The following is a 13,958-nucleotide window of genomic DNA, read 5'->3' as shown; positions in this document are numbered from 1 at the left end:
AGGTTTCTAGAGACATGCTTTTATTTTTGGCCTATGCAAATATTCATAATAATGAGTTCTGCTGTAATAGAATTCTACTATTTTCAGTGATAAATAAAAGAATTAAATCCTTCTCACTTAATAATGTTTCAAGTATTTCATTTATATCACTTGTTGCTAACACAACAATCAGACACTCATAATAATAAGTTGAGATTTTTTACTAATTTTTCTAACTGACCTGGACACAACAGGGTGTCCAAAAGGTCTAGAAACATAAACAGTGTATTCACTGTACTTTTTCAGAATAAAAAATAGATTGGACCTATTGCTTTAAGCTTAGAGGTATTTAACCTGAAACGTTTTCTGGGAGTTGAAAAAATATCCTGAGAGTATATTATTTGAAAATGTAATTAATACTTCTAAAAATGTGCTTCTAAAAATGAATTCATCCTTACGTTTTTTGACTTTTCAGACACTCTGTAATTATTTCTGTTTGCTCCAGTCTGTGAATCATTTAGGTATATTTATCCAATTTCTGTATGAAAGAGTTTGCATACAAGACATCATGGGATTTGGACCAGAAGTCCTGGATTCAAGGCTCAGCCCAAACACTTACTACATGCTATGTGAGTGTGAGCAAGATTCTTAACCCCTTGTAGCCTTAACTTCCTGCTATGTAAACATAAGATAACACCTACTTTATATATATATATAAAACTCTCTGGTTTGGACATTTTTAGCCAGAATGGTTGTTTGCTTAGATAATACCATCAGAGTCTTAAGTTTCAAACATTGAAATATATGTATAGTATAGGGAACAAGTCTTTCTTCTGTTTGGGGGCCTTAACATTGCCAGATAAACCATCACGTGTCTTGGTTTCTAACTGGAACCAAACATTTCTTAAATGGAAATCTGGAAAGACTGTTATTTATATTTGGGAAAACGCAACTCATTATCAGGACAACAATTTACAGGGGACTTAGCCTCTCCACATCACATATGGCTCCAGCTAAGCTAAAAATCAAGAATATCAATCATCATAAACAAAGAAAAGGTGGAAGAGAGTCCGAACAAATATTTCCCCATAGCTATCAAATACTGTGAATGAAAAAACAAAAACAAAACCAAAAACCTATAGTAACAAAAGCATTTTTGTTTTTTACAGCATTTTACTATTTCAAAAGAGCTTTACATACATTTATTTCATTTGATTTTCCTAGCAGGTAGGTTTGGCAAGTATTCTTTTTTTCTTCCATAATTTACAAATGAAATTGAGATTCAGAGGTGATGTTACGTCCATGAAGTCATATACCCGGTAGACAGAGGTAGCCCTTGGGCCTTTGACTATTAATATTAATCTACTCAGAGAGAAGTTCCCATAATGGACCCTCACTAACCAACGCTCCAAGCCAATCACCACCTTCCTTCTGTAGAACGTCCCCCTGCTCCGATGCTGCTGCCTAGTCTGGCCCTGACACACCTTGCCTCCACCACGTGAAACACATGCTTACCAGGAGTCAGTTACATTTGCTCCCAAATCTGTGCGTGCAATTTTACATGTTACTGTAATTATTTAATTCCAGTAAAATGAAACTGATTAAATGAGCGCAAAAAGAAAGACAGCTGTCACTTCTAGGAGAAATATACTGACTACTTTGGAAAAATTAGATAAAAGCAAACTGCTAAAGAGAATTTTGGTCAAGAAAAGTGCAAATAAGGCCAACAAATATTGGCAGGAAGTAGCCATAAAAATCTAGATATATTTTGCATTGATAGCTTGAAAAAAACTCTTTCTTATTTTAAATACAGAAAACCAAGGGTGCCTTGGTGGCACAGTCAGTTAAGTGTCTGACTCTTGGTTTTGGCTCACGACCTTGTCAGGGTCGTGAGGTTAAGCCTCACCTCACCTGGCTCCTTGCTCAGCGGGGAGTCTGCTTAGGACTCTCGCTACTTCTCCCTCTGCCCCTCCCCCACAATGGTATCTCTCTCTCTCTCTCTCTCTCTCTTTCTAAAATAAATAAATAATAGATCTTAATAAATAAATACACAAAAACAGGACACTGTAACCAATGTATTATAGGTAGAATGTGATACCAGGGAACTCCAATTAGTAAGCCAATAACCAAAAAACGGCCCTAGCCCAATATTGCAAGATTATCAAATTCTGTATTTTAGTAAAATACAAAACATAGTATGTCTATCACTGCTATAGATCTTTACCAGACTTTTTTGATTAGCTACCCTACTAACAGCCCACAAATACCTGGAAAGAGTGTCTAATATACTACAGATTCCAGATTTCTCCCCACAAACCATAAGGTCCCCAGAACACATGGGTCCTGCTTGGTGAAGAGAGAATGCTGCCCAAGAATTTGCTTTTCCAGAACTTAATGCAAAATATAATATACAACATTGCCGTTCTTTGCTATTGTTGCCACTATGTAATAGGAGACTCCAGCATAGAAAGGCCTCTCTGCTGAAATCAGCCCGGGTCTGAGGGAGGCATGTACTAGAAAATGTTCATCTTCCCCTGGTGAGTGGTTTCCTTGCCCAGAACGCAGGGAGAGGAAGAGTGACATGACAGCGGGAGGAGTCTCAGGAGGAGGCAACCATACCTAACCCTGAACTTGGAAGTTGATCCCCAGCCTGTGTGCCTCTTGGGTTCTCTCCAATTTTTCCATAAAAGTGCTACACACTATAACCCTGTGTTAGCAATGTTTAGGGAAGTAAGGGAGGAGAAGCAAAGAATTCTTTGGGGCAAAGAATTCAACCAGAGTAAGAATTGAAAGTAAGAGAGGATCAAAAGAATGCAGTCCTCTGGAGAATCCTTGGAAATCGTAGGTAGGGTACAGGACGGCCCACAATTACGTTGGATGAGACTTGAATCAGTTTATTAACAAAAGGAAAAAAAGAAACCATAATCTCAGAAGACACAGTGCTTGGGTATGCCTAGATTACATGTTTATAGAACTTATGAACAACAGACTTCCCCTGTTTGGCAAAAGGCAAATCGGGACAAAGTCTACAAAGACATTTTTATTGTGCCTACCTTCGAATGAAAGCAAAGTGTCCAAATATCATTCTACAAAGCCCTAACTGTGCTGGGTATTTCTAAAAACATGGTGGTAAGAAGAGCTTAGGGGGCACCTGGGTGGCTCAGTCGTTGAGCATCTGCCTTTGGCTCAGGTCATGATCCCAGGGTCCTGGAATCGAGCCCTGCATCGGGCTCCCTGCTCAGTGGGAAGCCTGCTTCTCCCCTCCCCCACTCCCCCTGTTTGTGTCCCCTCTCTCCCTGTGTCTCTCTCTCTGTCAAATAAATAAATAAAATCTTAAAAAAAAAAAAGCTTAGAAGTCTGTAGACTTGGCACTTAAAGGGAATATCCTCTTCAGGTACTCACTGTTTGTACTTCAGAGCTTTGAAAAGCGAAGTACATAATTATTACTCGGTATAAATCTGTGATTAAGTTAATGTTGAAATTCCACTGAGGACAAAAACACAAAATGCCTGTGTATTTGGGTTCCTTTGATCATCTATCTGCTTTGATTTTTCATAACTTGAAGTATTTGCTCCCTTCCTTCCTTCGTTTCTTTGCTTCATTCCAGAATGATTGTAAGTACACTTAAAAAGACAGGGAGAAGAGAAAACTGGACACTTACAGACAGGTTTCCCAGATGAAAAAGAACAGCTCTCCAGGAGCAATAGAGCTGTTTTTGCTTCTAAGACCAGTTAGACAAGTCTCTCACAAAGCAACACAGGTTGACAACATTCTGTAAGACAGACGACAGTGAGTGTCATTTCTGCCATTTCCTCCCCTGGCTCTCAGCACAGGCTGATGACATCACCCCCACACACAACTCAGCAAGACCAGTTCTCGAGAGGGTGGGAGGTGGCAGGAACAAACTGAAATGAAGTACACATTTTCAGCTCCTCTGCTGACCTGATTTGATCCAGGGTTGGACTCTGGAAAATCTAGAACATCACCCTCCACTGTGTTTCCATCAAACCACTGACAAAAACTGGGCAGCAATGAACACATTGCTGGGAAAATGAACACTGTGAGCTCAAACGCCTAATTTTAAAAGTGGATCGTGACCAGATCCAGGAAGGCCCTGCTGCCGGGCATCTGCCTTTCAGCCGCTTGTTCAGGCAGTGGTCTAAGAGGTCCAAATTAGAAGCAGGTGCTGGGAAGGCTGGGCAGTACCTATTTGCCAACCAGCATGAAAGTAGTTTAATAATTTAACATGTATGCATGCAGTTGTGGACATCAGCTGGATGTCAACCCTCTAACATATATAACCAAATTATAAAAAGCCAAAGAATGTTGATTGGATTTCAGACTTTTTAAACTTGAACTTTAGGAACTCCGCTTCCAGTTTCAGTGTGAGAGTCCAGGTGTGTTGTTTACAAGGCAGACAGTAAACAAGGCGAAATGTGATCAAGTCTTCCCTTTAAAACTTCCATAGGCCACTGTCGGTCACCGTTGTTTATTGCAAAGATGTCATCAGCCCAAGGCAGCTGATGGACATCTGCCCTGCCACATGGCCTCTGAAGGGAGAGGGGACACAAGGTACCGTCAGTTTGTTTCCAGCACATCCTCCTAGCACCCACGTTGTAGCAGGCCCAACTCTCCTGGATCACAGCACGGAAGGCATAATCCAGGCCACAGACTGCACTGACAGGGGCACGAGGAAAGTGCGTGCCCAGCTTCCCTGAGCCCTGGGGTTCCCGTTCATGTGAACACTCTTCAGGCTGGTTCCACTTCATTTAACTGAAAACCCAAAATAGCAGAGGCTTAAGCACATGGAGTTCCTTGCGTCAGGTAACAAGACCGGAGAGGGGCAGTCCGTGGCCCCAGGCTCCCTCTATCATTCTGCGCCACCAGCTGCAGTCCGTCCATATGGCAAGGTCAGCTCATCCATGCCACAATGCTGTGGCACTTCCAGCAGCCCGTCTCCTTCCTAGGCAGCAGAGAGGAAGTGGAAAGGGGAGCAAATGGACCCTTCGTAATCGAGTCGGCTTCCTTTAAGTGATCTTTTGGAAAGCCCCCTCAACATTTCTGCCTATGTTGCATTGGCCACATCTAGCAAGGAAGACTGAAACGCAGTACGTCCTTCCAGCCAGGCACATTGCAGCCCAGATTAAACGGGAGCTCTGTTTTACTAAGAAAGAAGGGGAGGATGGATATCAAGTAGCAGCCCGCAATCTCTGCCACAAATCCCAGGGCGCAGAACAGCAACACAGAGAATGACAACTGCTGACATATTAGGTACGCCGGACTAACCCAACGCAGAAGAGGAGCCAACAATTCGGTACCGCCAGACGCTCCCTCCAGCCAAAACGGTTCAGTTTAACTTTTTAATACAAGACACGAATTCCTTCCTTCATGACTCTGCCCTTTCACTTGGCACTAACTCTTCCCAAAAAATGTCCCCTAAGGTGAAACAATCCAGGTCACATATGGCTCTACCTTTTTTTTTTTTTTAATATTTTCTTAACTCATTTGTTGTTTTTCATCATCATTCCATTCACGTCGTCCCACTGCCTGGACAATCGGAAGTGAAGTATCTACAGATCAGCCTTGACTGATTTTTCCTTTTTTTTTTCTTTTTTCTTTTTTAAAGATTTTTATTTATTTATTTGAGAGAGAGAATGAGAGATAGAGAGCACGAGAGGGAAGAGGGTCAGAGGGAGAAGCAGACTCCCCGCCGAGCAGGGAGCCCGATGTGGGACTCGATCCCAGGACTGCGGGATCATGACCTGAGCCGAAGGCAGTCGCTCAACCAACTGAGCCACCCAGGCGCCCCATGACTGATTTTTCTTTTAAGATAAGCAGTCAATGTAGATTTTTTTTAAGTGCAGACAGAAATCTGAATTTTCATGTGAAATATGACAGCTAATTTACCTTTTTTAGAACAATGGGTGGGCCTCTATTTGACCAGGTCCTAAACTCTACTTGGGTTAAGCGTCCACTGTGTCTTGGCTTTTTTCACTTTTGTTGTCATATGGATGCAGTTCTTTGCACAGAGCATCCTGCCTGCCTTTCTTCCCTGTCCTGCCTCCTTCCCTCCCTCCTTCCCCCCCTCCTTCCCCCACCCCGCCCCGCTTCCATGCAACTGTTTGTAACTGAAGTAACTGATTTTCTTCCTACTGACCTTCTACAGATTTCTTTCCTGACATACTCCTCTGTTCAATACTTCCCTCTCAACATCTAGTTTTGATATGCAACTATAGACTCTCTTCCAAAATCAGTCCTACGTCTTAAAATACATCCCATTTCTTCCCCACCACCCCTTGACTCTCAGGAAGCTCGAACTAAAGAATGCATAGCTAGTAAGTGGCATAGTCAGAATTTGAACCCAGGTTTGTCTGCCTCCAAATTCTATGCTCTTTTTCCTATATTCTGACTCCTTTATGGAGGTTAAGCATACAGCTCAAGCCATACCATGTTTACTAGTATTTTTACAGGGAAAGAATAAGCAAATCTGGCCAATTGAAAACATGCAGAACACGGACCGGTGAAGTACAGTTTCAGACAAACCTGGGTTCAAATTCTGACTATGCCACTTACTGGCTGTGCATTCTTGGAGAAGTAATAAACATTTTTGTGTGTTTAAACTTCTTGAGTCTCAGTTTCCTCACCTGTAACATACGATAATAAAACCCATTTCACTTTATTATGAAGAGCATAAAATAATATAAAGTGCTTAGCACATTTCCTGGCCCACAGCTGAAGATTACAAAATACCACTAGTAATTCCCTTTGCTCACTTATTGTGCGCCTCACTTCAGAATGTGTTTCCTCTTTTTAGCCATAAAGTGGGTCAACTCATATTTACCAAATATTCATAGTGTATTTAATGCCCTCCACAGTACTTGGATATACTAAGAAAATTTGCAAGTTCTCAAGTATAAAAGTGGGTAGATGGGCAAACTAATGTAACAGAAATTCAGTTAACATAATTTAGTATATGTGCTGCCGAAGCGAGCACTCAGTTAACATAATTTATAGGTTGATTCATTTCCCCACCCAAAGTTTCCCTGCTATAAAATGACACTTTTAGAAATACACATTTCTAAAAGCCAGGGGCGCCTGGAGGGCTCAGTTGGTTAAGCGTCTGCCTTCAGCTCAGGTCATGATCCCAGGGTCCTGGGATGGAGCCCTGCATGGGGCTCCCTGCTCAGCGGAGAGTTGGCTTCTCCCTCCCTACCCCTCCCCCCTGCTTGTGCTCTCTCTCTCAAATAAGTAAAATCTTATAAAAAATAAATAGAAATACACATTTCTAAAAGTCTTCTGAAGCACAAGTTTTTAGTACTATACGAAATTTACACCATTGGTGGATAAAAAATTTGTACACGCATACATTTACACCACTGTAGCACCTCCATATGGCAAGGTCACTGCACCATCCAAGTGTCAGGCACATTTATAGCAAAGGGTTTAATCTCAGGATGGATGCCAAGGTGAAGCTCATTCATTAATTCAAAATACATGCACTGGACTTTTGTTGTCAACCAAAATGAATCTACTGAATTTACTCTCCACCTAAAATAACCAAAACACAGGACACAGTATAAACATCAGTTTTTCAAGAAACTCTGTATCAAAGGATAGCAATCCCTAAAAGATGGAAAAGAAATGTGGTGAGCCCTGCGATTGCCTAGCTCGCTGCCTTGAAAGAGTTTCAAGGAAAACATGGGCAGAGACCAGCAGACTCCTTAAGTTAAGCAGAAGAAGTTAAGAGCCCAAGGCAGTTAGAGTCCACAGACAGAGTACTGGAAAGAGCTTCAGAGAGAGGGGGAACTCTAAAGAGTTCTTGGGCCCTCCTCCAGTATTTAGCACAATACTGATCAGCACATAAATGTAAGGAAAGCACCCAAAAGTTTAGAGGAACTGTACACAATACCCACACAGGGCTCGGGATAGTGCCTGTATATATCTCTTGTTGGTTCTGCTTCTCTGTTGAACACGTGCAAATATACGGAAAGGAATTTGTTCTAGGGAATTGGCTTATGTAATTGTGAGGGATCGTTAAACAGCTTCTGAAAGACTGTACCTCTGTATCTGATACAGAGTCCAGTGGGAAGGGAAGGGAAGGAAGAGAAGATCCAAGCAAGCTGGAACCCTACATGCATAAGCTGGAAACTCAAGGTTGGACTGAAATTCATGCTCTTTCTTATGGCCTCTGTGCAACGGTATACAGCAGAGGCGGAACCTTGTGTCCCACCCAGCAGGGGGTTAGGTGTATCAGTTTGGGTCCTCTGAGAGGCAGACATCAAGATGGGTTTAGATGTGCAGGAGATTTATTGGTGGAACACCTGTGGGCGAAAGAGGAAGGAGTCAGAGAAGGTGACCCTGTGAAGGAGAGAGGGAAGAAGGGGTGAATAAGAAGAGTCTTGGATCTCAGCCCAAGGCTAGGAAAGTTCAGCCAGGCCCATGGAGAGTCCATGATGAAAGTCATCCATCAGTTGAGTCCCTCATCTGGAGAACGGGCCTGCGCTGCAGTGGCTGGGGCTGTTGATCAATTATGCTCGCCGAAGCAGGAAATCTGAGGGGCGCATTCTCACCCACCCGCCACAGCCGGATGGATGAGGACCCGAGGTTCTAACCAGAGAGCACGTTTTCATAACTAGCAGACAGAAAAAACAGCTGCGTAAAACCCACCATTGTCTTCGCGGTAGGCAAACTGCTGGGGATGCTGTCCACTACATCACAGTGTCCCCTTTATGAGGGCCCAAGAAAAACAGCTCCTGTGGCTCAGGGCCAGGCAAAGTCATTCCTCCTGCGCAACCGGTATGTTTTCATCCTGTAGCTATACAAATTTTCCCGCTGGTTTTCTCTTTGTTTTAACCATTAGGAAATTAAGATCCAGACCTGGGGTCTAACTCTAACTTTGGGGCTTTCATTTTTCAACTCTTCTACCTTTTTTCTATTCTTTCCGGCTTCTTTTAGTCAATACTACTCTTCTCTACAAGTGATCTATACTCCTTTCTGAAATAAGGCAGGAAATAATCACCTTCGACTAGGCTAGTACCTACTAGAACCAAAAAGACTAGATTTTAAATGCTTCAGTTTATTCCTTTTTTATAACAAAATTTAGCATTTCCCCATTAGGAATATTGGCAACACCACAGTGGTGTTAGATGAACCTGCCACTTTGCACTAATAGAACAGGTATTTTCATATTACATTTCTTTTTTGTTTTAAAGATTTTATTTATTTATTTGAGAGAGAGAGAATGAGATAGAGAGCATGAGACGGGGGAGGGTCAGAGGGAGAAGCAGACTCCCTGCTGAGCAGGGAGCCCGATGTGGGACTCGATCCCGGGACTCCAGGATCATGACCTGAGCCGAAGGCAGTCGCTTAACCAACTGAGCCACCCAGGCGCCCCTCATATTACATTTCTGATGTCACAAGTCTCTCAAAATATCTTTCATCACCTTTTTGAAATTCTAGTACTTGTTAGACCTGCTACTAGATCTTGTTAGTTAATGCATTAGCAAAGAAACAATACTGTGTCATCAACGTATTGTTCTTAATTTCAATATGAGTAGTTTGCTTTGTAATCCTCCATGTTTTGTTATGCACTTAAAGCCTTATGCTGAGAAGGGGTCCATAGGGTTCACAGGACTGCCATGGCACACAAATAAAGAATTCCTAAACTTGAGTCTCTCTCTTTCCTTCCAGAAAGCCAACCAAGTTTGACAATTGAGCACCTGCCTGGGTGAGCCCACTCCCAAAGTCTCAGGTTTGTTTTCTGTGTGTAGCTCTCTCGATAAGATGTTACAGCCCTGGTACCTGACTCTGTATCAGTTAACCTATTTGCTGAGCTCAACTTCCAATTTATGTCTGGCACCTATCCTGTTCAAGGTTCTGTGTCCAAGTTGACAGGCTGGTTTTTTGGTATGTTCGGATGACACATACTGGCCCCCGCTGGATGTCGGGCCCCTGGTGAAGCTGGGCAGTGATTCTGCGGTGTGTCCCCAGACCAGTAGCATCTGCATCTCCTGGCAGCTTGTTAGATTTGCCAATTGTCGGTCGCACCGCAGACCTGAAACAGAAGCTCCGAGGTTCATCAATCCGTGTTTTATCAAGCCCTCCGGGAGATGCACGCTGGAGTTTGAGAACCACCGCGCTAGGGAATCGGAGAGCAGACCAACCCGGGGCGGGGGTTGGGGGTGGTCAAGGGGCTCTCTCACCTCCAACCTCCGTGGGGACTAACGCGGCTCCCGCCACGGGGGCCAGGGGCCGGGGTCAGAGTGGGTGGGGGGGGGGACGGTTTGCGATGCAGGAGGTGATGAGCGGCGGCTGACGAGTCGAAAGCCAGGGCTAGGGAACTTGTTTTGCTTCTGCACCCCGGTTTTACTTATATTACCCCAAGCCTCGACGGTGACTAACGAAGAATGTCCCCCCATACTGACCCCTTGGCGCCGCCGCTGTTTGGCGAGAGAAAGGGAGTCAGGGAGAGCGCCCGAGCGCGGGGAGTGCACAGCCCCCAAAACCCGCCGGCTCTGCCCCGACGGTCCCGCAGCCCCCTGAATCCTTCCCCACCCGGCCACCCGCGCCGGAGGGCGTGCTCCCTGCCGGGAATTGCGGTCCCAGAAGCCCGCCGGCCCCGGGTTGGAGGGGCTCTGCCGCCTCCAGAAAACTACAAGCCCCAGGATGCCCGGCGCGGGTGGGTCACGAGGGAGGGGCGGCGGGCGCGGCTAAATAGCCTCCATCGGCCATTTTGTGGGAGAAGCCACAGCGCCGCCTCTTCTCTCGCGTCCTGGTCTCCGTGGCCGCCGCCTCTTCCTCCGCCTCCTCCTTCGCCTCTTCCTGCCTCCTCCCGGCTTCCGCCGCCGCCACTCCAGCCGAATCCCAGCCCCAGGGCGAAGCGTCTCCTTATTTATTTACGTTTTCTCGCCACTGCAGCCTCCAGACACGGTGATCCGGGCGGGCCCCGCAGGAATTTTATCCCCTCACCGGCCTCACACTAGTATCGCATGTCCACTATCCAGAACCTCCAATCTTTCGGTAAGATCCGGCCGCCACCGCCGCCGCCCCCTGCCCCCGCGCGCCTCCCGGCCGGCCGCCCCCACCCGCTCTCGCCGGGGCCGCTGGCCGGCCTGCAGCCCCGAGGGGCCCCCCTGCTGCCCTCCCCGCACCCCGAGTGGGGCTTTGTCTCGGCGCCCAGAAAATGGCGACTGGGCCCCTGGCGACCCCCTCCCCGAGGACGGCCGCGGGCCCCGCTCCCTTCCCGCGGAGCCCCCTGCCCGGTCCCTGCCCCGGCTCCCGCCTCGCCTGAGCCGCCGCAGCCTCTGCGAGCCCGGCCCGCCGCTCCTGGACCTGCCCTTCTCCTCGCGAGGGGATGCCGGGCCGGGGGCTGGGGATCTGCGTCCATTGGTGGTCGGAGCGGATTCGGAGCAGCTCTTGGGGGCATTTAGTTAAAGAAGCGGATCCGGGCCTCTGATCTGTCACAGGGCTGCGGTCCAGCTTCTCTATTTGCGTAGTAATTTGTAAAATTACGCCTCTTGACAGATGCGTATATGTGCGTATGTGTATATGTAGGTATCTTCTTTTTTACTTGTTAAGGGCACCGTTACGGTTAAATGATTGGGGTGGACACGTTTGAATGTTTCTGTTGTCATCACAATGTAATCGAGATGACGCACATTTTTATAGTAGCTATAAAATTACAGTTTTTAAAACCACTTTTCTCATTAGAGGACTGCATTCAGTGATACCAATCTACCTGTAACAACGTTTTCTATTCAGTGTCCGTGGACGTAGCTGTTTATATTTTTCCTCTTTTTGTGAGAGTACCTTGGTGGTTTTGTTAACACCCCACCCCCATTACCCCCTCCCATCCCCACCCGCAAAAATAGCAGAGGCACTAGAACCTTCTTTACTGTCTAGATTGTAGTGTGCCCTACATCTGGAAATTACTTACTAAAAGATGTTTTTCTGCTTTGGAATATTTTTTTGTATCCCTTTGCAGACCCCTTTGCTGATGCAACTAAGGGTGACGACTTACTCCCGGCAGGGACTGAGGATTACATTCATATAAGAATCCAGCAACGGAACGGCAGAAAGACACTGACTACTGTCCAGGGCATTGCAGATGATTATGACAAAAAGAAACTTGTGAAAGCTTTCAAAAAGGTAAAGATGTTGGGAAGAAAAGATTAAACTATAGTTATTTGATGCACTTCTGAATAGGACACCTTTACTTGATTGACTCTTAATTAGTGTGGGTAAAAATTGTTGGACCCAAGAAAGCTGTGTTCATTCTCTTAACACCCAGATATTTGTGTTGTCTCCCATTTTAAAATAATATTTTCATGGCTTTCAAACAAAATGTGAAATACTCTGTTCTTGATGTTCCAAGTAGAATCATCTCCGTTATGTTTCCTGCTGATTCATTTACAGATTAATTTGGTAGCATTGGGGATTACAGGAGACAAAACCTGTTTCTTAAACATGATCAGGTCTACTGAAATAGTCAATATTAGTCTTACGGTGAAAATAAAATCTCATTGTATCTGACTTTGGTTATGTTAAACATATTCTTCTCCAGAAATTCGCCTGTAATGGTACTGTGATTGAACATCCTGAATACGGAGAGGTTATTCAGCTTCAAGGTGACCAAAGAAAAAACATTTGCCAATTTCTCTTGGAGGTGAGTGCTTGGGTGCTTTATGTACAACCTTGAGATTGCTTCCAAAATTGTGTTCAAGGGCAGCATGAATTACTTCCTTCTTAGTGAAAAAAAAAAAAATCATATGAATGAGGTAAATTGGTAAATTGAGAGAGAAATACAAAGTTGGTACTTATTTTGAAGTCAGTAGAACCTTTATTCATTTATGTTGTCATTCAAGTGACCTGATCATTCCTCTGTCTACATGGCCAGTTGAGTTTTGGGGCATGTCAAGGTATTTTAAGTGTGTGTGGAATTGTTTAGTGTTAACAGTTAACACCACAAGTAACAGTGTTGCCATAGACTATTAACAATGATTCTTTTTATAGTCAGTGCTCCATGTTTTCTTAAGGGATGAAACATACATTTCTCAGAGTGATTCTGTTAAATTTTGTTTTGCAGGTTGGCATTGTCAAGGAGGAACAGCTTAAGGTTCATGGATTCTAAAATGAGCCTAAATACGTGGAGAATTTCTTGAATAATTTTGTTCTCTAAACCCAGTTTGGCTGCCTTGTGAAATGATTCTCTGCAGTAAACGGACTTTTCATGTATTTAATCATTCAGACTCCCATTCACACCTGCATGATTACAGAAAACATGGGGTATGTAGGCTAGTAACACATAAGAAAATTGCAGTAAGATGGTAATGAAATCCCATATTCATCTTAACATGTTTCCAATGGAAAATATTTTGTTTTGAGTGTTTATTTGTTTATTCAGTTTATTATTTTTCACTTGATTAAATGTTTTTTTGTTGTATTAAACCATGTATGTTGCAGCTTAACAATAAAGAAACATCTATGAATCCTTTTGTGAGCAATTAGGCTCCCAAATCTAAGCAAGTAAATACCCATATTTTGTCTTTCATAGTTGGAGTTCTCCTTCTGCAAGTTTTTTTGTTTGTTTGTTTTGTTTTTTTTTTAATTAAGCGGCGCCTGGGTGGCTCAGTTGGTTAAGCGTCCAACTCTTGATTTCAGCTCAGGTCATGGCAAGTATTCTTTCTAATTAGTTTTTACCTACTGTTAAACCCAAAGCTGGAGGGGAATGTTTGTTATATAACTTGTATTCTTCATTTACTGACTTAAAGATAAGAATAGGAACAGGAGTATAAGCTCTCCAAGAGCCAAGATTTATCAGACTGTAGTGTTAAATTTTCAAAGAGAATATGAAGTATAGTTTAAATTCAGAAGTGTTAGCACATGGAATTCTTTTATGTGTTTTTATTGATGATGTTCCTGGGCTGCCAACATAAATCTGTCCTTAAGTGCCAGGTAATACAGTAGGCTCCTGACAGACA

The 13,958-nt window shown here is 44.1% G+C and overlaps 1 protein-coding gene across 2 annotated transcripts; it reads left to right on the top strand.

Annotated features, from left to right (window-relative positions):
* Window positions 1-9,669: 9,669 nt before the first annotated feature.
* EIF1B (eukaryotic translation initiation factor 1B) lies at window positions 9,670-13,528 on the top strand. Of its 2 annotated transcripts, XM_025883919.2 has the most exons (5): window positions 9,670-9,730; window positions 10,897-10,998; window positions 11,963-12,126; window positions 12,542-12,643; window positions 13,064-13,528. In XM_025883919.2, the coding sequence occupies exons 2-5, from the start codon at window positions 10,968-10,970 to the stop codon at window positions 13,106-13,108; spliced, it is 342 nt and encodes a 113-aa protein (XP_025739704.1). In that variant the 5' UTR covers window positions 9,670-9,730; window positions 10,897-10,967; the 3' UTR covers window positions 13,109-13,528. The 2 variants fall into 2 exon arrangements, with proteins under 2 accessions (XP_025739704.1, XP_025739696.1); XM_025883911.2 differs by lacking the exon at window positions 9,670-9,730 and having other exon boundaries at window positions 10,698-10,998.
* The last annotated feature ends 430 nt before the right edge of the window (window positions 13,529-13,958 follow it).

This window comes from Callorhinus ursinus, unplaced genomic scaffold (genome assembly GCF_003265705.2).
Source record: "Callorhinus ursinus isolate GAN/ISIS: 27379988/994484 unplaced genomic scaffold, GSC_fseal_2.0 scaffold1, whole genome shotgun sequence".
Classification (NCBI taxonomy): Eukaryota; Metazoa; Chordata; class Mammalia; order Carnivora; family Otariidae; genus Callorhinus; species Callorhinus ursinus.
This window is presented reverse-complemented; position numbering and strand designations above follow the sequence as displayed.